Source organism: Fukomys damarensis, unplaced genomic scaffold, assembly GCF_012274545.1.
Source record: "Fukomys damarensis isolate Sample0158 unplaced genomic scaffold, DMR_v1.0_HiC HiC_scaffold_37, whole genome shotgun sequence".
In the NCBI taxonomy this organism is placed as follows: Eukaryota; Metazoa; Chordata; class Mammalia; order Rodentia; family Bathyergidae; genus Fukomys; species Fukomys damarensis.
The window spans coordinates 23633494-23657512 of record NW_022900949.1 but is presented as its reverse complement, the minus strand read 5'-3'; the positions used below and the strand labels follow the sequence as shown (position 1 = coordinate 23657512).

General features: G+C 38.9%; 1 protein-coding gene across 1 annotated transcript in view; it reads left to right on the top strand.

Moving 5' to 3' along the window:
* Positions 1-24019, top strand: part of Malrd1 (MAM and LDL receptor class A domain containing 1) — a 638235-nt gene that overhangs the window by 366704 nt on the left and 247512 nt on the right. The window contains exons 26-27 of the mRNA XM_019205159.2: positions 6714-6959; positions 8517-8674. Coding sequence (XP_019060704.1) covers positions 6714-6959; positions 8517-8674 — 404 coding nt within the window. The remainder of the gene's footprint in view (positions 1-6713; positions 6960-8516; positions 8675-24019) is intronic.

Here is a 24019-nt window from a genome sequence, read left to right as displayed (position 1 = left end):
AAAAAAAAAAAAAGAAAAAGAAAAGGATTTGACCAATCAAGGCTCCTTTAAAAAAAAAAGACAATTGCGCTGAGATCTGTTGAGTTTCAAAGAGCAAGCCCTGGAAGCAAGAGGCCAGGACAGTGACGTATCTGTGGTAGGAAGGCTGCAAGAAGGGCGGGATGGCCACCGGTGGGGGACTGAGGCACTGCGAGAGAGGGCTGTGATGTGTGAAGAGCACAGGGACTTTAAAGTGATCCTGTGTCATGACGGTGTCAATGAGTTTTCTTTCTTTCTTTGAGTTTATTGGTACATTCACAGTTACACTCATCATCGGGATCCTGCACCTCTACATGACAGGTCTTGGTTCTCATTTTCCCCCTTGTCCCTGTCCTCCCTTCACCCCACTTCCTTTCCCTATTTACAAATACTTTATTTGCATTTTTCCATTTTCGTATAGTTTTTCCCTTATTACCTTTCCCTTACCCTACCCACTCCCCCTACACCTTTAGCCCTTTTCTTCCTATTTCACATTGTCAATGATATCATTAGGATCCCATTGATTTTTAACCTAGTTTTGTTAGGAAGCCACTAAAGACTTTCAAACATGGTGGTGATGAATTTGTATGTTGTAACCAACAGATTGGTGACAAAGGACAGGAACGGCATGAGGACAAGATGGGTGCACAAGTTCCAATCAGGGAGCTCTTTTATTGGTTGAGAAGAGAGGCAAGTGTCCCAGAAGTCACCTGCGAGAAGGGGAAGTTTTAACAGATATTCAGGAAGTGAAATGGGAGAGGATTAGTGACTGGTTGAATATAGGAAATGAGGGAGAAATACAGTTGTGGGGTCTTCTTCAGTTTCCTGTTTTCTCTGCCGTAAATGTGGCATAGATCCTAGACATTTTCCAAGAGCATGCCACTTTTTATATCTCCTAAAGTGAAATCGGCCCATTTTTTCTTTCAGTGGTTCCTATGTGCCTGTCTAGAGTGGAGGGTGTTCATCTTCTCCTAAGGCATGGTGCCCCCCAAAATTATGACTCTTCTGGACAGTTATTCCAGAATAATAGATTCAGCCTGTCTAGAATTCCCTGATTATAACTTTCTTTCCGTCCTTTCGTGGCTGTAGAATGAAGTGCTGGCATATGCAAGTTGTTGTTCCAGTTGCATGGCATAACCCTTTAAGTAGAGCAATGTTTATTTAACATACATATGTGGTATTACCAGAAAGAGCCACAGATAATAAAGGGATTAACCCCTTTATTCTGACTTCTGTCCCTATATTCTTATATTCATAGAAATAATTTATTGTGTGACTTTGCAGAGTTTTCAATAAATACACCAGTATATGTGTATGAGGGGTGTGTATGTCATATGTGGGTTCCACTCTTATTTTTTTGATTATTTGCATCATTCTGTTTTTTGTAGTTTTCATTTTCACTGAAAAAAAAAAGTCTTACTATTCATTCCAAATGTCAAAGGAATTTCAAGCACATGAAAGGTTTAAGATTTTTTTAAAAGACAAAAGTGAAATATCGTAGTACTAGGATAAAACGGGAGAATTTTATTTAATACCAGATTGCTGAAAAGCATGAAAGAAAAAATTGACAACTCTGGTTCCACAAAAGCACCCAATGTCATTTTGCTGAAATGATTTTGATCTTGAGATTAATCCTAGACCGTACTTCCAAGTCCAGCTCTGTCCCGACGCCGCCGCTCCATTTTAGATATGTAAGGCAAAACTAATTCTTCTCAAATACTCTAAGCCTCTGTCAGGTACACTCGAACACCTTGAAAGATGATTATATTTTACAGTTCCTGATGGGAAAAGCACTGCAGTACTGTCTTCATATAATCCTGAAGAGTTGAATTTAAAACTAAAGAACATAATTATTTGTGGTGACTGCCATCATTATCTTACCTTTTAAAGTATAATAAACTGAAATTATTCACCACCAGTGCCTCAGAAATTTTCTCTCAATTAGAATCATTCAGGAACATTTATTTTTGCCTGCATCTTCAGATTTTTGCTTCAATGCTCTTCTAATACAGAATTAGAATTAATTTTATGTTAGCATACCATGAAAAGATTTCTTACATGTTAGGTGTTATGCTTAGATATTTTTGTTTTAGTTTAAGAATCAACTATTCTTTCTGAAAATATCTTGTTAGTCTGAGCAGTAAATTTGTTAATGTAAGTTGTGCATATTGATCAGGATTATAGAAAGTAGCTTTCAAAATTTGTATTGATGTTTAGAATAAAGAAAGTGAGCTTGCAGGAAAAGTATTGCAGTTATAGGCCAAGTGGCAACCACATTAGATGTTTCTCATTTGAACCCTAAAACCTGCGTTTTTTTTCCTTTTTAAATGCATATTATAATGCCCACCGCCTTTTTTGGTCAATTGGTTAAGGTTGCTGTCATGTATTTTCCTGGGTTTCTTTTCCCATATTATCTCCTTCCATGAAACATTAAAGCAGATTCCAAATTCCTTCCATTATAACACTCCTTGCTGATGTTAGAGTAGACTTCACAATCACTACATTTGGGGAAAAAATGTTAATTTGTTGATGACTTATACAGTGCTACAAAGACTCATGAACTTAACCTGTTCTACAATTTTGGAAAATATGACACACGTTTGTATTTGTGTGGGAAAGATACCACAGTCTTGTTTCTCATCCAATGCAGAGTTTGCAAACAAATACAAAATTTTACCAAACACTTATGTTTCCAAACCAAATTATTTGCAAACAAAAATGTTCGTGAAGTGTAGCACCACTGTAGTTAGGCCTTAAATGGCTGCTAAAGTTGCCCAGAATTTTCTTTCTTGTTATTTCTTAAACAATAGCATGCAAACAACTGTTTTATAGTGTTTATTTTGGGTTGGGTATTATAAGTAACCTCGGGATTATTTCAGGTATATGGAAGGGTATGCTTAGGTGATATGCAAGTGCTATGGTAGGAAGTAGCTTTTTGTCCTCTAAGGGCCCACAGTCCTGTATTTCGTATTGTTCGTTATCTAAAAATAACTGTTTAATATGTTTCACTCAAGGTTCTAGTTGCGTGTATCTGAAGAAGAATTTTGTATCTTGTGACTCTTATCGTAACTGAAAGTAACAGTTCTCTCATTACTTACCATGGTGTTCAAATTATCTCTTATTTGGTGAGTAAGCTTTGCTGAAATCTAGCTCTCTGGAATTTTTTTCATAAGCCCTTTGTGTTTTCTTAGAACTCTCTTGATTTCTGGCACACACACACACACACACACACACTTGGTTCATCCCTACTGTCTTTTCCTGGATTCAGAATAGGGCATTTTCCCGAGAAGTGTTGGTTCTCAGCTCCTTGAGCTTGGCGATCCCCCATAGACCTGAGATGGACCTACACCCGAAGTAGGATGTGCCCAGGCTTTCTCATCTGCTTCCCCAAGTCTGCAGTACAAAGGGGAAAGAAAGAAGTGAACCTTAAAATCTGTCATGGTCAAGTCAAAAGCAAAAGGATGATTATCCGGAACTATGCAGCATTTCTTACAAACTTTCTTCCCCGAAGTAACCAGAATCATAGGGTTGCCAAGAGTGGAGATAGAGAAGACTGTGCAGTTGGAAAGTTTGGAGGGGAAGAGTCAGAGTTCACATTAAAAATACTAAGTTTCATATGCTTCTAAGATGTATTTTGAGGGTCTCAACTTTTGTAATTTGTCCTTTTATACGAAACAAAATTTCCCAACATAATGATTGCTATCTGATTTATGCAGTATTTTTAAAAATTAGTAGTACACATACAATTCCTTACAAGTGTTTTGTTGTTGTTGTTTTTGTTTTTTTTGAGACAGGGTCTCACTATGTAGTTGAGACTGACCTGGAACTCACTATGTAGCCCGGGCTGGTCTTGAACTCACAGCGATTCTCCTGCCTCAGCCTCTCCAGTGCTGGGATTACTGGCGTGTGCCATCACACCCGGCCCTTACAAGTTTTAATATCAGAATTACTTAAAGATCTATGGTGAACTCCTAATAGTTTTTTTTTTCAGACAAAACAGCCATGAAAAATAAAGTGGAAATATATAAATATTACTTGATAATTTTCCTTAACATTTACCAAAAAAAATATTTACTGTGCTGTATATTATTTCATGGTTATAAAACAGTATAGCAGTGAAATGTTCTCTATTAATGTAGATAAATTAGTTCAGTTAGTTTTCTGTAATATTTCAATATGCAGATGTTTTTCTTAATGCAGCTATTTTTATTTTATAATTGCAAGACCTATTGCTATCCTAAAATATTATCCATATTGATTTGTATAAGATACTGGAATATATAATGCTTCTGTCTGGAAATATATCCAGATTATTTTCTTGTCACATTTTAAAAGAATTGGGTTGCAGCTTGATTTAGTCACTTTGAAGAAAGTATCTGTAAAGCCTATTTTGTTTTTCCTCTCCAAACAAATTGTAATTGACAGAATCAATAAAAATGCCAACCTCTATAAAATGAAATAATCTAATAATTTCTTAGGTTCTCAACAGCCCTTTGACCACTAAGGCATCTGGTGGCCAACTTCACGTTTACTGGTCCTCGGAGGCATTTATTATATCCCGAGATATCCAACCTGATATCATCTCTCTTTAAAAATAACTCGGAAGACGGGAGATTTGAATTTAATTTGCACCTTTGTTTTTGCAAAACCTGCAAGTTGTTTAGCATCTATGATCTTCAGTTCTCTCATCTATGAATGAGAATTACTGTAAATAATGTCCATTTCTGTTTAGGTGGAAAATGTTTAATGTTATGATTTTGAGTGAAACTGTACAACTGAAACATTAAAGTCTTGTGTTGTACCCCCAGTCTACTAAAATGAACTGAGCACCTAGAAAAAAATTTAATCCCACACTACAAGGAAAAAAAATGTTAACAGTGAATCCAGAGAAAAAAGTTTTGTTAGGGGCTTAGAGGCACAATGCATAGTTGACACTTGGGTTCAATGGCTGTTAAATTAGGTAAGCTCAAACAAGCAAGCCAGCAACAGCCAAGCTGCCACGGAGTGGCAAGATTCCTTCAGATTTCCTCCCCCGGGGTTTCTGTGTTTCGCTCTGTTGATCTTTTACCACTGTCCTTCTGCCCGTCTACTGTCTGGAAATTGAGACCCATCCAGAACTTGAGCTTCTATATGAGATTGTGTTAGCTTTTTGGTACTAGAACAAATACTTAAGATAGTCAACTTATAAAACGAAAAAGGCTATATTTAGGCTCACAGTTTTGAAGTGGTCAGTCCATTATCAGCTGACCCCAATGTTTTTAAGCCCGTAGTGAGGCAGTGCATCCTGGGGAAAGGCACGGTAGAGCAAAACTGCATACCCAATAGCCAGAAGTGATAAAGAAGGAAGAGGAAGGGCTTAGGGTCTCACAATCCCCTAAAAAAGCTTGTTTCCAGTGACCTAAGCACCTCCCACTAGGCCCAGAGTCTCTCCTTGTTGTACATTCCTGGGAACCAAGCCTTTCAAATAAGAGTTTTTGGAGATCCAAACAACAGCACAGTTTTATCAGAAGGAATTTCCAGAATACCTTACAATAAATTTCTGGACTATAACCTCGTATCTCTAATCTACACCAACCCTCAACCGCCAGGAATCTTGCCTCCAGCTGTGGAAGCTACCACCCTAGAAATAAAGAAAGGAGTGGTATTAGCTGCTCTTCTCCCTGACGACTGGAGAAAACAAGAAGGAGAATAATTTCTGATATATGATATCGGAGATCAAAGGTGAAGCCAGTGTCCATGCTGGATTTCTGAACAGCTTTTTTTCTGAAATACTATTATTATAATGGTTATACTCTTTCTGTAATGTTCGAGGGATATAGTTATAATACCTGGACAGTGGATAATGAGCTGTTTTATTACTTCCAAACCACTTTTTTCCATGCAACACTTGTTTAACTAGTATTTACTTATCGACGACTAAGGACCAGACTCAGTCCTTGGCAGTGTTATGCGGTAGTCTCCTGAATTGCTTTAATTTGTCTAGGATTTTTCTTTTTCTGTCTTTAGACAGAGAAACTGAAGCTCATGGGGTAGCAATAAAATCCAAGTTAGATAACTAATACACACCAGCCCCAGAAATCAAATTCAAGTCAGCAGAGGCATTGGTCTTTCCATTATGTTGTCTGAAGAAGTATCTGGGGTTGGCATTGCTTTGCAGGGAAATTATTTCTAAAACTCCAAACAGTGACAAATAATCATGCACTTAAGAGAAACATGTGTTGAAAAGTCTTATATTCATTAAATATGCTTGACCCTACTTCTGGGCGTAGTATATATGTTTGGCTTCTAATAAATGAATGAATGAATAAATGTGTGAATGGATGCTAACAGAAGAAACTTCCAGATACTCTGTAAATCATAAGCAGTTATCACTTTAAAGATTTTATTTCAGGGAAGGCTTCACTTTGACTCATATATAATTTGTACCCCTTAAATGCAGTTTGGGGAGTCCTGGGGTACTTTGCTAAACCAGTAAAATGATTTTCTTACACTTGTGAATGATCCTTGCAAGAGATCTAGAGGCCAGGAGTCTAGAGTGGATGAGAAGACAGAAATAGGGGTCAGGAACCTTAAATTCTTAAGAATGCTGTGACCCTTTATATATTAGAGTGACTCTGTTCTGGATGCCTTTCGACCTCATGGAATGTGCCCAGAATATTTCTTCATTGTGTTTTGGTTTGTGTTTTTTTATTTAGGTCACTGCCCGCCGGGCCATCGGGTATGTCAGAATGGCAGATGCTACAGACCGGAACTAAGCTGTAATTTCGTAGATGACTGTGGAGATAATACTGATGAAAACGAGTGTGGTGGCTCCTGCACTTTTGAGAAAGGCTGGTGTGGCTGGCAGAACTCCCTGGCTGAGAACTTTGATTGGATTTGGGGGATTGGCTCTCATCAAAGCCTGAGGCCCCCCAGTGACCACACCCTAGGAAAGGAGCATGGTGGGTAATCACGTCGCCACAGCTGCCCTAATCGTGGTCGCAGAAGCGCATCTCATTGTGTTCCCTGACAGCCACTGCAGAGAGCACCACTGCCACCACAAGTCAACCAAACCTTTAGTGAGTGTCTGTTTCCCAGGGCTGCTGTTACAAAGGGTCATAGTTTAGGTGGCTGGCAAGAAAACAAAACCGAACCAATTCTGAAGGCTGAAAACCTAGGATCAAGGTGCTGGGAGGTTACTTCCTCCTGTGAAAGTGAGCTGTCTCTTGTCTCTTCCACACCTCTCTCCTGTGCTCTAGTTGCCTCAGGTATCCTTGACTTGTAGGCAGTGGTGCCCTCTGTGTCTGCCCGTTGTCTTCTATGTATGTAGGTCTTTTCTCTGCCCACTCCTCCTTTTTCTTAGGATACATCATATTGGATTAGAGTTCATGCTAATGATCTCATCTTCACTGAAAAAAGAGACTCTAATACCAAATAAGGTCACATTCATATGGCCCAAGCAGTGGGACTTGATGCTGTTCAACCCAACGCAATAAACATGAAAATCTGATACCAACACCTATGTTGATAATTATAGTTGGACAGCAATGCAGGCTGCCATTAGATCCCTCTCCTAAGGCACACATTTATTTATAACCAGTAACCTTGTCTGACACTCATTTGATCATTACTGCATCGTTGAACTTAGCATCTCAGATTTCTCATTTGTCCCTTGGAGATCATAAAATTTACCCTGTGTACCCAACAGGGTTGCAGAGACAAGTGAAATGATACATATGAAGGGAAAGGAGATTGAAATCTGTTGTGGTGCTGTGAAAATGTAACTGTAAAACAGCATATTTTAGGAATATTGTGCATGGACTGTTTTTGTAATAAGCGGCCTCAAACTCACTGATTCGGGAACAAAAATAATAAACAGTATGAAGCAGAGACCTTGAATTCCTGGGTGTTGGGAAATTGGAAAAAGATATCTAAATATTGAAATCCCACAGTCCTATAATACAAATCTGATCAAGCCAAGCACGCCAAGCCAGTGAGTGGGAGCCCTGAATCTCATTCAAACGCTCAGCTGTGCATTCTTGAAAGATCTTAAAAATTCATACTCACAGAATAAAAGTCAATGTGATTCTTCTCACTTTTCATGGTAAAATATTGTCTTATTTACACTCAATGGGCCACTGAGTATTCAAAGGCACATCATGTTCCTTTATTTAGATTTCATAGGGAATCTTTGAAATTGTTTTACAGTACCCTGCTAGTTTAGGGAGTGCATTAAATGATTTCTGTAACTATGTTGTTGATTTGATAGCATAAATATCCTGTCAGATCAGTTCATCTGCATATTGTGAAGCATTTTGCTAAAAGCACAGACAGTTGAAAATCGTTCTGTCAGTAAACTAGAGACAAGGCTATTAGATTTACTCTCTGTTTCAAATGAAAATGCCTCAGGCAGCTCAGATCAAATGAAATGTAATAAAAAACCCTAACTCTGAAGGGACAGCTGAAATAATCCCCTCATTGTCATTTCAGTCTTATGTGAATCCCACCCTCTCTCCTAGGGCACTTCATGTATCTGGAGGCTACTCCTGTGGGCCTGCAGGGTGACAAAGCCCACTTCAAGAGCACCAGGTGGCAGGAATCCAGCGCCACCTGCACCATGAGCTTCTGGTATTTCATATCTGCAAAAGCCACAGGGTCCATTGGGATTCTCATTAAGGTAAGATCTTGGCTCCGATGCCTCTGAGCTTAGAGTGGACTCCTGCTGACAGCACAGAACCCCAAGCAGTTCATAACAGGCCTTTTGGCTCTGCTCAGGAAAGCCTCACTTCCGCCTGCTGACCTGCTCTGAGCATGAGAGCCAGTTCTGAGTTCCATTGTCCTGTGATTATGGCCGAGTCCCCCAGACTTCCTTTATCCTAGCAGTCAGTCCAATTCTTTTGAGTAGTTGTTTTCTTCCTTATCGTTTTCAAAAGAAAGTAGATTACTCGTACATTTGAAAGGAGGGCAACTATGCCTTGTTTTCTCATATATGAACAATCACTGAGGAAACTAATTGTAGATACTCTGGTTCCAAGCACACTGTGCCCAGGATTGAACTACTCAAGAGCGTGCTCAAGGTACGATTACACCGAACCGGTCATTAACGGTGACATGCCACCATATCCTCTTACAGAGACTTAATTGGATGTTTCCTTCAGAGCTGTAATTTAGTATAAGAAAGTGGCAATGTTTAGGGAACAAAATAACCAAGTAAATCTGAATACTATTAGTGAGACCGGTTCAAACACCTTTACTCGTTAGCAAGTTAAAACAGGCAACGAAAAGGAAGGGTCTGTGTGTGTCTGTGTGTCTGTCTGTCTGTGTGGGTTTATTTCAAGCATCGAGTTAGAATTCCAAGAAAGCTTTCTTTAAAATATGCTCCAGTGGCCGCTGCTGTTTAATCACACATGAGCACTGCCGAAAGTGTCCCGGTGCTGATGGAGAACACCCAAGCCAAAGGTAAAGAGCTCATCTGCCTGAATAGCTTGTGGCTACTTCCTGATTTATTAGAAACCTGAAATGACTTCATCACTTAGGACTCTTCTGTAATGATGCAGAGAAATAGTAATATGCATGCCGGAAAAAAACAAACAAACGGTAATTTAGTCAACTGTGTGAATTTGGCAACTGCCCGAAATACAAGGCTTAAAGTTCTCAGGGGAGTATTTCAGTAGCACTCTTTTAAATCTGATGCTTGATTCTATGGTTCACACCATGTGAGGACTTTGATTCTGGTCTGTGGAATTTGTTTTTGTTACTGCTAAGCTCCTTTGAGATAATAATCTTCTTATCAAATCATTCCTCCAGTTGATTCCTATGGAAATCGCACAGCATTCTGAGACAACTTTCTACTTTATTAAAACAAAACTACACACACACACACACACACACACACACACACACACACACACATTTTAAAAGTATAAGCCTGTTCTTGGAAGTAGGGGTATGGCACTTCCCTAAGTATGCACAAGACCCTAGGCTTGATTCCCCCATCACTAAATAAAATAGTACCTATTCTTACATAGTCACATGGATCATGGAGGAGAGGAATCTTTCGTGAGGTGTATTGAGATTATATTCATGAATTGAAGGCAATCGTTTCATTTTGGTGAGCGTTACAATACACTTTTGATTATGGTCACAAAAGCACTTCATTTTCTCTCTGTGTGAAACCCTTCTAGATGTTAGCTTGCTCATGAGTTTGAAAGTATCCTAGTCCTATGGCAGACTCAATAGGACTAGACTTGTTCCCTCCCTTCCTCCCTCCCTCCGTTTCTGTTGTGCTTTCCTTCCTCATCATCCCTTAAATTATTCCACTTTGCCCCTGTGTTCCTTCTGGTTCAGTCTCCCCTGCCCTCTCCCTGTCTTCTCTCACACTGAGCCTAGCACAGTCTGGAAGATCCAGCCTTTTGCTAAAAGTTCCTTGGCCACTCTTACCTTCCATGACGTTGCCTCTTCTGAGTGTCTTTCAAGACTCTAAGAATGATTCCTGCTCACTGGCTGGTAGTTGGTGTTTATTCTAATCCAACAAATAGACTAAACTCTTGAGAGCTAGGCATTGAGTTTTAGCCTTTACAAGTTTCTCAGACCCTCAGAGAAGGGAATGTTGGATGGAACATGAGGATGTGGTGTCTCCCCAGAGAGCCTTAAGGGTAACCTTTGTGAAGGAATGGATGTACTGACACACGTGCATGCCATAAAATCGAACCTGAAGAATTTGTATTCTATATCTGAATTATATACATGCAGTCAGACATAACGGCATGCAAACATTGAACAGCAATTTCCTGGTGGCGCGTTCTCCATGGGGTAGTACTGAAGACGGTTCCCAGCAACAGTAATACTTACTAGCAGGTAAAGTTTATTGAGCATCAACGCTTGTATTGCTTCAGGTAATTCTTAGCACAACCCTCTAACGTAAGCTCTGTGAGTTTCGTTTTATGAAAGGGGTAGTCTCCTAGAAATGCTGGATCACGGTATGATACACCCTGTGAGGACAGAGGTGAGATTTAAATCCTACAAAACCATATACTCACTCCCCCTCCAGCAGGTCCAAGTGCTCTGCACTGACTGTAGTAACAGAATAGAGACTGCGTCACCTGACATCTGTGTATGTTGCAGGATTTTTTTTAGAAAAACAAAATGAATAATTGTTGCTAGAATAGAGATAAAGGATTAACATAGTTAACTGTATCCACCTGAGTAAGAAATGCCCAACTAAACTGGATCAACTAAATTGGATAGTTGTGGGCGTAGCTAAAGAAGTTTACTGAAGACAGAAGACCCGCCCTGGGTATGAGTGGTACCAACCGACAGGCTCGTAGCCTGAATGGGATAAAAGCGAAACGAAGGAAGGCTCGCTTCTGTTTCTTTGGAGGAGCTCTAGCCTCACCTTCACCGTGGACACAAGTCTCCTGGCTTCCAGTGCCGACCCATCAGCCTCCTGATTCCGACGTGTGTGGGGCACTACAGCGAGCTGCAGGCTTTTGACCTTTGACTGGATCTTTCCAGTCTCCAACACACACAGCCTATTTACACTCTTCCAAACCTGATTGCACAAAGAGCCATTGTAAAGTTTTGACCTTGTAAATTACTTATATATTTCTATACTTTATATTAAATCTGTTTCTCTAGTGAGCACTAACTGCTAGAAATTTTGCTACTGGGAGTTTCCCTAGAGAAACAGAATTTTAAAGATGAAATTCTTTAATAGCTTTAGTAATTCCTGGAGTTGGTGCTCTAATTTGATGAGACTTAAAGATGTTCTTCTGGTACGGTGGGGAATAATGATAGTCCTTGGTATGAACTGTCTAAAGTAATACTCACTGTAGATCTATTTGATAATCCAAATCTACTACTAGTGAGTTGCAAGGAATCCAGCCACTCCATTTATTACAATTTTGAGTATTTTTGGCAGAGTAGGAAATACTATAATGATGGGGGCTGGTTGTTCGTAACATCTCTGGACAAACCAGTATAGGAAAATAATGAGCTCCAAACATGCAGAGGAAATCTAACAGCTTCTTACTGTGAGGACAAATTAATAAACGACAATAAGGAGCTCAAAGATTCAAATTCCCAGCTCCAGAAACACATAAAGAATGTAAAAGTTTGTAAATGTGTCTAGAAAGAGAATCTCATCTCCTTTAGTTATTCAGCTGAGACTGCAAAGAATTGGACCCAGGCCCTTATAATTCAGGTGGCTGAATTATAGCATAAGTTTAATGCTTAGCCTTGAAGGATATCTGAAGTAAAGGTGAAGGCACTGATCTAAAAACAAACAAACAAACAAACAAACAAAAATAGGATCCCATAAATTGTGATGCTGATGTTTGGGAAGATCCTGATAGGGCTGAGGATATTAGCTTCTAAACTCTAATGAGATTATTTTGTCAGAGGAAGAAGACTAGGGCCTGATTTACTGATGGTTCTGCATTGTTCAGGCACTACCCACAGGTAGACAGCCGCAGCATCCCAGCCCCTTGCCAGGACATCCCTGAAGGACAGTGTTGAAGGGAAATCTTCATAGTGGGCAGAACTTCTGGCGGTGCACCTGGTAGTACATTTTACCTGGAAGGAAAAATGGCCCAATGTACCATATAGTGATTCATGGGCTGTAGCCAGTAATCTGACCCAATGGTCAGGAATTGGAAGGAATGTGACCAGAAAATTGGTGAGAAAGCTATTTGAGGAATAAGTATGTGGACAGACCTCTCCATTTGGTCAAGGGAACTAAAAAACGTTTGTTTCCCATCTAAACACTCACCAGAAAGTGGCCTCAGCAAAAGAGGACTTTAATAATCAGATGGATAGGACTGGCCTGTTCTGTACAGAACAGTCAAGCTCTTTGTTCAGCCATCCCTGTCATTGTCTAATAGGCTTATGAACAGAGTGGCCGTGGTGGCAGAGAGGGACGGTAAGTATGGGCTCAGAAACATGGGCTCATACTCACCAAGGCTGATCTGGTTATGGCCTCTGCTGTATGCCTGATATGGTGCATCAAAGACTAAAATTGATTCCCTGATAGGGCACCATGCCCCAGAGTGATCAGCCTGCACCCTGGTGTCAGGGTGATTATTTTGGACCACTTCCATCATGTAAAGGACAGTGCCTGGCCCTGACTGGCGTAGACACTTTTATTCTGAGTATGGATTTGCCTTTCCCACATGTAGTGCTTCTGCCAAAATTACCATCCATGGACCCACAGAACGCCCCATCTCCCATCGTGGAAATCCACACCGCATTGTCTCTGGCCAAGGGACACATTTCATTGCCTAAGAAGTGTAGCAGTGGGCTCATGCTCATGTAATTCACTGCTCTTACCATGCTCCTCACCAACCAGCAGTGGGTGGATGGATAGAAAGGTGGCATGATCTTTTGAAGATGCAGTTACAGGACCAACTAGGTGGCAGTAGGTTGCAGGGCTGGGGCAGGGTTCATCAAAAGGCTGTATGTGCTTTGAATCAGCATCCACTCTATGGTGCTGTGCCTCCCATAACCATGGTTCACAGGTCCAGGAATCAGGGGGTAGAAGTGGGAGTGACACCACTGACCATTACCCCTAGTGATCCGGTAGCAGAATTTTTGCTTCCTGTTCCCAAAAACTTCTGCTCTGTTGGCCTAGAGGCCTTAGTTCCAGAGAGGGAAAGGCTTGTACCAGGAAGCACAACCATTATTTTATTGAACTGGAAGCTAAGACTTCCCAGGGTCATTTTGGCCTCCTCATGCCTCTGAGTAAGCAAGCTAAAAAGGGAGTTATGGTGGTGGCAGGGATGCTTGACCCAGACTGTGAAGGGAAATTGAACTATTATGCCACAGTGGAGGGAGGGAAGATTATACCTGGAGAGCAAGAGATGTGTTAGGGCGCCTCCTAGTATTACCGTGCTCTGTGTTAAGGTCCATGGGAAAGTAAAACTACGCAGTCCAGGCAGGATGACAAGAACCTTCAGGAATGAAGGTGTGGGTCACCTCTCCAGGGAAGGAAGCAATACCTGCTGAAGTGCTGCTAAAACCAAGGAATATGAAGTGGGTAGGAGCAGAATGTAGTTCTAAATACCCACTGTGACCCTGTGATCGCTTATAGAAATGAGGATTGTAATTGTAATAGTTCCGTCCTAATATGCTTCCTATAATATAGTGTCGATAGACTAAGTATTGTTAAACATTTCTTATAGCGTTCAGGTTGTGAAATGTTAGGAGTAAGCATCACCCAAAGAAAACTTGCCTTCTGTTCTGGGGTAGGAATTAGTGCACTTCTGTTTATATGTAGTGTAGTTGTAATGTGTTAGGCGTGATTATGAACTTGTCTTTCCATCTGGAGACTAGTTATGGGCTAAGGAAGTGCGTCTGGTTGTCCGCTTGACAAGGGGTGGATTGGGATAGTTCACTGATTCTGTCGACACGAGTAAGAAAAACCCAACTAATTGGATCAGCACAGTTCTGAGTGTGGCTGAATGGATTTGCTGAAGACAGAAGACCCACCTGAGAGGTGAGTGGCACCAACCAATAGGCTTGCAGCCTGAATGGGATAAAAAGGGAAATGAAGAAGAAAGACTTGCTCCTGTTTCATCATTGGAGCTGTGGTAATCACTTTCCCCTCGGGCGTAGTCTCCTGTCTTCCACTGCAGACTCTTCAGCTTTCCATCCCAGACCCTTTGGCCTTCTGATGTGGACACATGCAAGACCCTACAGTGAGCTCCTCGTCTTCGCTCTTCGGTTGGCACACAGACAACCTATTTGCCCTCTTCCACATCTGACTGTGCAGTCAGCCATTGTAAGGATTTACCTTATAAATCCTTATAGATACTGATATATTTTTATATGAAGCCTATTTCTCTAGCGAGCTCTGAAGGATGCATTAGGATCTTTAAATTACTCTTATAGTACAGGACTGAATCCAGGGAAGTACCACCATGCAAATCTGTTGCTTTAGAGACTGTTTAACAAAAAGCTGCACATCTATGGATAAGCAAAAGTCTTTTTGCGCCGAGCAACTTCCCCAGTCCTTTTTCATTTATTTATTTTTTATTTTTTGACAGACTCTTGCTAAGTGATTTACCACCTGCCTACCTCAGCCTCAGCCGGGATGATAGGCATTTGGCACCATGCCTGGCTCAAAGCAGCACCATTTTATATATTGCCTGTTTTATAATTTTTCCTTGTATTTCTTGCTGTCAATCATATTTTCTTTCCTTTGATGTTTGCTTCAGTTATAAATGGAATCAAAAGCTGTAAAATTAAATAAACTTTTCAGGAGGAAAAACCATTTGGAAAAAGACCAGTCTTTTTTATAATATCAGAGAGCTAACCAGGTAAAAGGATGAGGAGCTCCCCCCTCTAGCTGCTGGAGTTGGGCAAACCTTTTGCGAATGGAATTCTGCCCAGGGTAAGGGCGATCCCAGAGGAAGCAGTGACCATCCAGGTCTTTCCATTCCTGCATTTTATGGGTGACTCCCATGAAGCTCAAATAAATTTAGTAGTTAATCTAAGGTCACAAGTAAGTAGATGAGCTAGAATCTGAACTCAAGTATTCTGAAAGTAAAATAAAAAAGAGCACATTCATTTTGATTTCTGTATGTCCAGGAAGAATGTTTATATGTTAATAACCCAAAAGCGAGACTATGGCTTTTTCTGGATCTACTAATTCATTTAAGAAATAGTATATTTATTTTGGATAACATATCTCACATTAACCTAAGTAATAATTCATTCATAATCAATATTCTCATTAAATTGAAGTACATTTTTTCAAATAAATATTTAAAACTAAATTTTAAAAAGGCACTCAAGAATAGAATAAGTGTTTTACAATGTAAAAGTTAACTTGGTTTACAAAATGATTAAGCCATTTTACTTGTTTATCTATAGGGTTAAGTAAGGATAAATAACAGATAAGTGTGAACACATTACAAAGAACTTTTGTGGAATTTTGAAGTTAGTGTTTTACAGTTTATTTTTGCCACTAAAAGTCTGTTTAGCCTCAGCAAGAAACAAAAGACCTTTGTGTCTTTTCAGTTAGCCATTTTAATAAAATGCAGGAACACCTGCTATCTGTGGAGTATTACCCTCTTTGGAAATACTCCATCTGTAATAAATAGTTGATATTTTAATCAAGATGACTGTATGCTTTAGGGAATTTAAATATATTTAATTGAAAGCATTCAGGACTATCCATTATGTAGTCATGATAGAACATATAATATTTTCAAGCCAGAAGTAGAAAAAACTAATGTATTTCAGAAGAGCTCTCCTGATAGAGTAACCTAGGTGTGCTGAAAGGCCATAATTAAATTAGCTAACTGCTTTATCTTGCTTATGGATACAAAGAATTTTAAAGCAGGTGAGGGCTATCAAAATAAATTTAATCTGAGCTACTCATTTAACATATGAATGCAGAATGAGAGGTTATATTTCTTGCTTCTGTTCACAAGGTATTTTAAAAAATTAGAATGTGGATCCAATTTTTCTAATTCATGATTTAAGTCTCTTTCTTGACTTCCTGAAAATTCAATCTTAAGATTTTGAGATTCAAGATGTAAATACAGTCAGCCTTCCCTGTCCATGGGTTTCCCATCTGCAAATGTATTCCAACATAAAAAATTGCATCTATGCTAAATATGTATATTTTTTTTCCTTATTCCATAGACAAAGCAATATAACCATTATTTACATATCATTTACATGCCCATGGTGTGTGTGTGTGTGTGTGTATGTGTGTGCAAATACCATGTCAAGTTATATAAGGTACTTTAACATCTGTGATTTTGATATCCTTGAGAATATTGGAACCAACTACCCATGGGTACCAACAGAAGACTACATAGATTTTTTTTTTCCAGCTTTAATTGAGTTTATTGGTACATTTTAGGGATACAGTACAGTTGCATTCATTGTTGGGATCTTGTACCTCTACGTGACAAGTCTTGGTTCTCATTTTTTCCCCTTGTCCCTGCCCTCCCTTCACCCCCTCGTCCCCTCCCCATCTACAACCACTTTATTTCCATCTTTTCATTATCTCACATTTTTTTTCTTTTCCCTTTTTACCCTTCCCCTACCCGTCCCACCTTCCTTATACTTTTAGCTCCTTTCTTCCCATTTTTCAATGTCAGTAATCTTATTAGGATCTTCTGTATTATTGCAGATTATTCACACCAGAGAAACTATTCGGTAACTACATAGACTTTTTTCAACATCAAATGGTCAAACCAATGGCCCGCTTCCTCTTCTTACTTAGAAGACTGGCCATCTGGGTTTGTCTTTATCACTACTCTAACCAATAATGGGCTTTAGTTGGACATAATGTTCTGAGGACTTAAAAGCAAGCATTGTTTGTGTCTCTGAACCCCAGCGACCTCATCTCCTACACACTCACCACCAACCTGAAGTGAGAAGAGCTCTATTAATCAATTATTAATACTACATCTGCCTGACTATTAAAGCACATTGGAGATATTTTTCAGATTTAGCTTTATTTTGATCTCCTCAACCCACTGAGCTTCTGTTATTTTAGGTATGTTGTTGGTATTTTAGTCATTATTTCAGAAAAACAGTTATAGAGAATAAAGATACATAGAATATACAGATTATATAGAATCTGGATAGAGAAGACTGACCTTGCAAATACTGTTGTGTGGGCTATAAATCGGTTCAATTTTAAATGCTTAGTGCCAGAAGTCAGTTTGCTATTTCTGAATTGTTTCTGCACCATAACAGTGTGTTCTATGTAGTTTGGGATATAATGCACTATTACACTTGACCAAATTGATGGAAAAAGATGATCTTTGCATTTCAAGCTACATCAGTGTGTACTATGAACATACTCAGAGTTTAAATGAGTTGTCAGGATATCACAAACGTCCTTGTTTGTGGAAAATTAACATTTCTTCTTATCATTTTGGAGAATGTAGCAATGTTTGCCCTAGGCTTAGTTTTCACTGTGCTTTCTCTTTTAAGTGCTTTTCATGGGTCCTTTACCTCTCTTGGTGTCTTGAATGTTCCCGAGGTGGAGTCCTAAGCAGCTATATCACAGCTGTCTCTTGCATCAAGAAGAAAAGAGTTTACTAAGATTTTACTCATGTAATTGATTCTAGGCATTTTTGCTTTACACGCGACTCACATGGTTTGCTCTAAAGAACCTCGTCACTATTTTGCATCCATTTTTGCTACTACTTTGTGACCAGGTTCTACGTCCTGACTGATTCATTTTTTCCATAAAAAGTTCTAAGTCTTCTGCCTAGACTAACTTCTTTAATCTTCAAGATGATGAACATATAAGAAACAGATTTTTTCCCTAATTTTGGCAGCCATGAAATTGAGATATAGGTCACACAAAGTTGTATCATCGGTATTAAAAGTCAACTCTAACTCCAGTATCCCTCACTTTTAACCACTCCACCAAGTTTTGCCATTAAAAATTTGAAATATTCTGATACGTAGGAAGCACCGCTATGACTACTCATCAGTTACCCAGCAACTCTGAAGTCGTACAAATTAGACACTTCCTTCTCAACACATAAAATCAACAGTCTCTTCTACATGTTAGAGAGTAGTGACTACCATGTGGTCATTAGCTTCAGCAGTTCTGTTTTGGAATTAATTCATTTTTAATTGAAAGATAATTGTGTACAGCTGTGGAGAAGCGGCGTGCTATTCAGTTTATGTGGACATGGTGCGATGGTCCACGCAGGGTACTGTGGTTATCTCTTATTGCAAAAGTGTATCTCCTTGGCCGGGGATTTAGTTCAGTGGTTCTGCTGCCTGCCTCGAAAGCACAAGGACCCGAGTTCGATTCCCGGTACCCTCCCCCCTAAAAAAATCTCATTATGATGAGCACATTTGTTTGTTTTCTAACTTGTCATTCTAGTAGCAGAACCCTATTTATCTCAGTCACCACATTATAATATAATTAAAAATTTCTAAAGTTATATTAAATAGTTCCATGTTAATGAAAGAACGAAAAACAAATTAATACCAATCATTAAATATTTTTATGAATATATTTTCTAAATCGAATCATGACTTAATTGTATGAAAAGACCCAATAGAAGATAAAGTACCTATGATTATTTCAAATATGTGGTAAACATAAGTGCTATTTTGGCAGAATTAACAGTACTATGACATGATATTAGACAAGCCATGTTTACTGTTAGTGCGATAGTCACAAATCCTGCTAGTACAGTACTTAGGATTTCTTATATTCACAGGTTGAAGAAAGTATCTAATTTTAGATGAAGTTGGTAAGAATAAAGATTTATTTCCTCCACGTTACAATCTTCTTGGAAATCTATAATTTCTATGCAAGGAGCTTGGAGACTTTTTAATTTTATAAGGCCATCTATTTTAGATGTTCTGTGTTTACACTTATTTATTAGTGGTTACCCAATTCTGGGAAGCTGGAATGGAAGAGAAAAGACCAGTCAGTAGATATAAAATTGCACTTAGGTGAGGAAGTTAAGTCCTAGCATTGCACTGCACAATAAGATGTCTATAGTTAACAATACTGTATTGTATATTTCAAAATAACTAGAAGATTCTAAGTATTCTCTCCACAAGGAAACGTCCAATGTGTGAGGAGACAGATATGCAAAATGCCTAGATTTCTTTAATAAATGCATTACATACCTTGATTTATTTATTATATATGGTATGCAGACATTGAAGCATGACACTCGTGCTGTGTGTAATTATCACGTGTCAATTAAGATCAAAATATACAGAAAGAAAAGTGCCTTCACTGAGGGTTTTTTTTTTTAACATGAAAAATGCAAATCAGCTGCCAATAACTGAAACACAGCAAGTCCCTGAAGGTAACATTCGTTGCACACAAGGGTAGAGCAATGGGAATACGCTGAGGGGCGGCCACGCGAAGAGACCTCAGCTGACCGGACCTCAGGAGCAGGCGCAGCTTCCGGATGGGCCGCTGCAGGATTCACATAAGGGGATTTGTCAGCCAGAGTCACGAGGGAGGATCTCTCCAGATCTTTATGTAGTCACAGCATTGATAGTTTGTCCAATCAAAGATCTGAGAGAAAGAACCAAAGAAAAACCGTGGTGCAGCTTACCTTGTTTCAGACACGGTGGCCCAGTAACTTCATGTGTTTATTAATCGTTCACTCTGAAAATTCATAGGGGCAGTTGCTGTCTACAGAACCACTCTATGTGGGGATTCTGAGAACGAGTCAGTTTCAATTCAGTTTTTGCTTTTTAAATTCAGTTTATTGGTACATTTAAAGCAGACAGTACAGTTACATTTATTACTGGGATCTTTCACCTTTACATGATAGTCTTGGTTCTTATTTTTCCCCATACTCCTGTGCTCCCTTCACCCGCTTCACCCTTCCCTATATACAAAGATTAATTTCCATTTTTTCCCTTTTTTCCACATTTTCCTTTTCCCTTATTTCCTTTCCTCTCCCCTTCGACTTTCGCTTTAGCCATTTTCTTCCTATTTCATGCTTCTAATTATACCATTTGAACTTTATTTACACTTTTAGTTTTTCTCACCAGAGAAACTATTTGGGATTTACTCATGTGTCCTATTTATAACACTTAAGAGTATGTCCTCAGTGTGCATCCACTTCACTATAAATGTTGCTACTTTCTCATTGTTTATGGCTGAATAGTACTCCATTTTATAGAAAAAAAAACATCTTTATTCAGTCTCCAGTTGACAAGCATTTGGGTTGTTTTCAAGTTTTAGCTATTACAAACTGTGCCATTATAAACATGGGTGTGCATATATCACTGTGGTATGATTCTCTTAATTCTTTTGGAAAGATACCCAGCAGAGGGATACCTGGGTCAAATGGAACCTCTAATCCTAGTTATTTGAGGTATCTCCATATTTATTTCCACAGTGGTTGCCCCAGTCTGCACTCCCACCAACAATGGAGAAGGGTTCCTTTCTCCCCACAGCCCTGCCAGCATTTGTTATCGTGTGATTTCTTGATAGCAGCCATTCTTTCTGGGATAGGGTAGAATCTCAGTGTTGTCTTCATCTGCATCTCTTGAATGACCAGTGATGTTGAACATTTTTTCATATATTAATTTGCTGCCTTTACTTTGTTCATTTCAGATGCCCATTTTTGAATTGGGTCTTTGTATTTGGGGGATCTGCTTTTTTTGAGTTCTTTATATTCTAGATAGTAGTCATCCTTTGTCTGAGGAGTAGCTGCTGAAATTTTTTCCCCACAATGTAGGTTGTCTCAGCTCTATTGGTGATTTATCTTACACTGCAAAAACTTTTTAATACAGTGAGATCCCAGTTGTTGATTCTTTGTGCAAGTTCTCATGCTGCTGAGGATCTGTTCATAAAGTCTTCTCTTATGCCAATGTCTTCAAGAGTTCTACCTAATTTACTTTCCAGTATGTTTAGTGTTTCTGTTTTGATATTTAGATCTTTAATCCGCTTGGATTTTAGTTTAATGTATGGTGAAATGTAGGAGTCTAGTTTTAATCTTTGGCAAGTTGAAAACAATTTTTCCAACACCATTATTAAATAGGCTATCTTTCCTCCAGTAAGGATGGTTGGGTCCTTTGTCAAGGATGAGGTAGCTGAGTATGTCTGGTGTTGTTTCTGCACCTTCTAATCTATTTCATTGATCCTCAGGTCAGTTTCTTTGCCATTACCATGCTGTTTTTATCACAGTGGCTTTGTCATATAGTTTCAGTAGGCTAGCTGTATACAAAGTCAACACTCAAAAATCAATTGCCTTCTTGTACACAAATAACAAACTCACTGAGAGAGAAATTAGGGAAACAATTCCCTTCACAATAACATCCAAAAAAATGAAATATCTAGGAATCAATCTAATGAAGGAGATAAAAGATTTCTACACTTAAAATTACAGCACTCAAGAGAAGAGGATATAAGATACATAAGAGATTTTATTTTGTACATATTTAATTCAAATACTTAAAATTTTGTTTCTGAAATAGTTACTTCATCTCCATAGACAGCACATCAGAAAAATTCTTTTCAATTTGACAAAATCAGGGTGAGTATCTAAGGTGAAAGTCATTATACAAGCATTATGCTAGGCATTGGACAAGGCTGCGTTGATTTATACCTCTTCATATATCATTATCTGAAAATAGCTGCAGTTCTGCACATAGAAAAGAGAAAGTGAATTTTCTGGTTCTTTCTCCTTAAACTTCTTACAGATATATCCATGGAAATACATGGCCTATATATAATATGTATTCATCATAAACTAGAATTTTACTCACAATATGTATTTTTAATGGCATTATGAAGTAAATCCTGTGAAAAGTAAAATTCATTGAAAAAATATGCTGTGAAATGCATTTAATATCTTTTCATGTATGTACAAAGCCTAATTTTCTGAACATTTCATAATTTGACAAGAACACTACATACCTTCTTCTTATTTTTTTTATTAAGAAACTATTTATTAAAACTACTTGTAGAATGTAGAAGAAGCAGTGTGAACAAAAACTTTTGGAAAGTGATGTCCAACCAGAAGTGCTGGTCGCTGTCCCCCTTTGAAGCTCCTCCAATCTCTAGTAATTTTGACAATTTTTTAGATTTACCATGGAACTATTTTATTGAGAGCTGCTTCTCAGCACTGCATTCTTTTCCCTACAACTGTGGACAGTAGCTTTGGCCATTGGTTGTTCTGCTCTAGGTGCTGCCCGGGACCGTGAGACTCCTGGTTTGATAACTTGCTAGAGTCAGTGTGCTGTTTGCAGCCAAGGTTTATGAAGGGCGGTCACATTTCCCGTTAGTCTCTTCATTAATTCTATATGAGAACACTACTACAAGGCTTACATTCATTCATAGTCTTTACAGAGATTTTTAAATTAGAATTTTAAAACATAAGAAAGGAAACAAAACTAGAAACTGAGTGTGACCACATTCAGAGCACAGAAGGAAAAATATACATCACTTCACATTGGATCCTCTCCAGCATCCTAGGTCCCAGTCTCAATCTTTTACTCCAGTTTTGATCCTCTTTGAATCTTTTAAAAGAATCACGTGTTCTCATCTTCCAGTGTGTTGATAAATTCCATTTCTAGGTAACACCACCCCTAAACACAGGGATTCCTTTGCCTTCAGATACACTCTCCTCACTTTTGCCAGAGCAGTCAAGGTGTGATCTTTGCAAAGCTTATTAAGAATAAAAACTCCCCCTACAAAGTGTAAAGTAGTTAGTCAACATACCATTGCAGTAGGCTTTTGGATATGAGGAAAGGAACTGGTTGTGTCTCCAGAGAGATGTGGGTTTGAATGCCAGCTCTTCTAACTGGTATTCACCATCTAGAGCAACTTATATAGCATCTTGACTACGTATGTAAGATTAATGCCATGGTACACACAACTAATGATTTTTAGCATCATAAAATGCTATGACAATGTGTCAAAATAGGTTTGGGAAACTATTAAGCATTTAAGCCATTTCATATTAATCCCTCATCAAGGATGAGCATAGAAAAGGGAGGAAAAAGTAAAACTCAGATTACCTATTCTGCTTTTCTGCTGACAATGAGACTGTATCAATATGTGTATCTTCCAAAAATATGTGATTGGTTGCTTTTTAAATGGGTGTTTTCATTATGCTTCCACCTGAGTGCCCTTCCCTTGATACCGAGCTTGTCCTGTCTGTTCTCTCAGGTTCCCTGTTTGGATGGCTGCCTGTAGAACTCTGTGGTTGTGTTTAATGACAGCTGAGCCACAGTGGGATCTGTCAGGCGTTAAGTTTAGTGCCCAAGCTGTCATTGTTTGCTTCCCTTAACCTGGCTAAAGGTGTTTATCATTTAGGAGATAACTTTAGAAAAGCAGGATGTTGTCAGGGGGTGAGTTCCTCCTGACAAATAAATATCCAGGTAAAACTAAGACGTTTGTTTTGAAAACAAAGGAAAAGCATTGAGATTTGTTGACACATTCCATTAAAAGCGCATACGCTCCCCCCCCATGAATGTTCGAATCATTACATATCTCACGGACAGAAGAACATCACCATGATGGAGAGCTGCACACAATTCTGCAGGAGCTCTG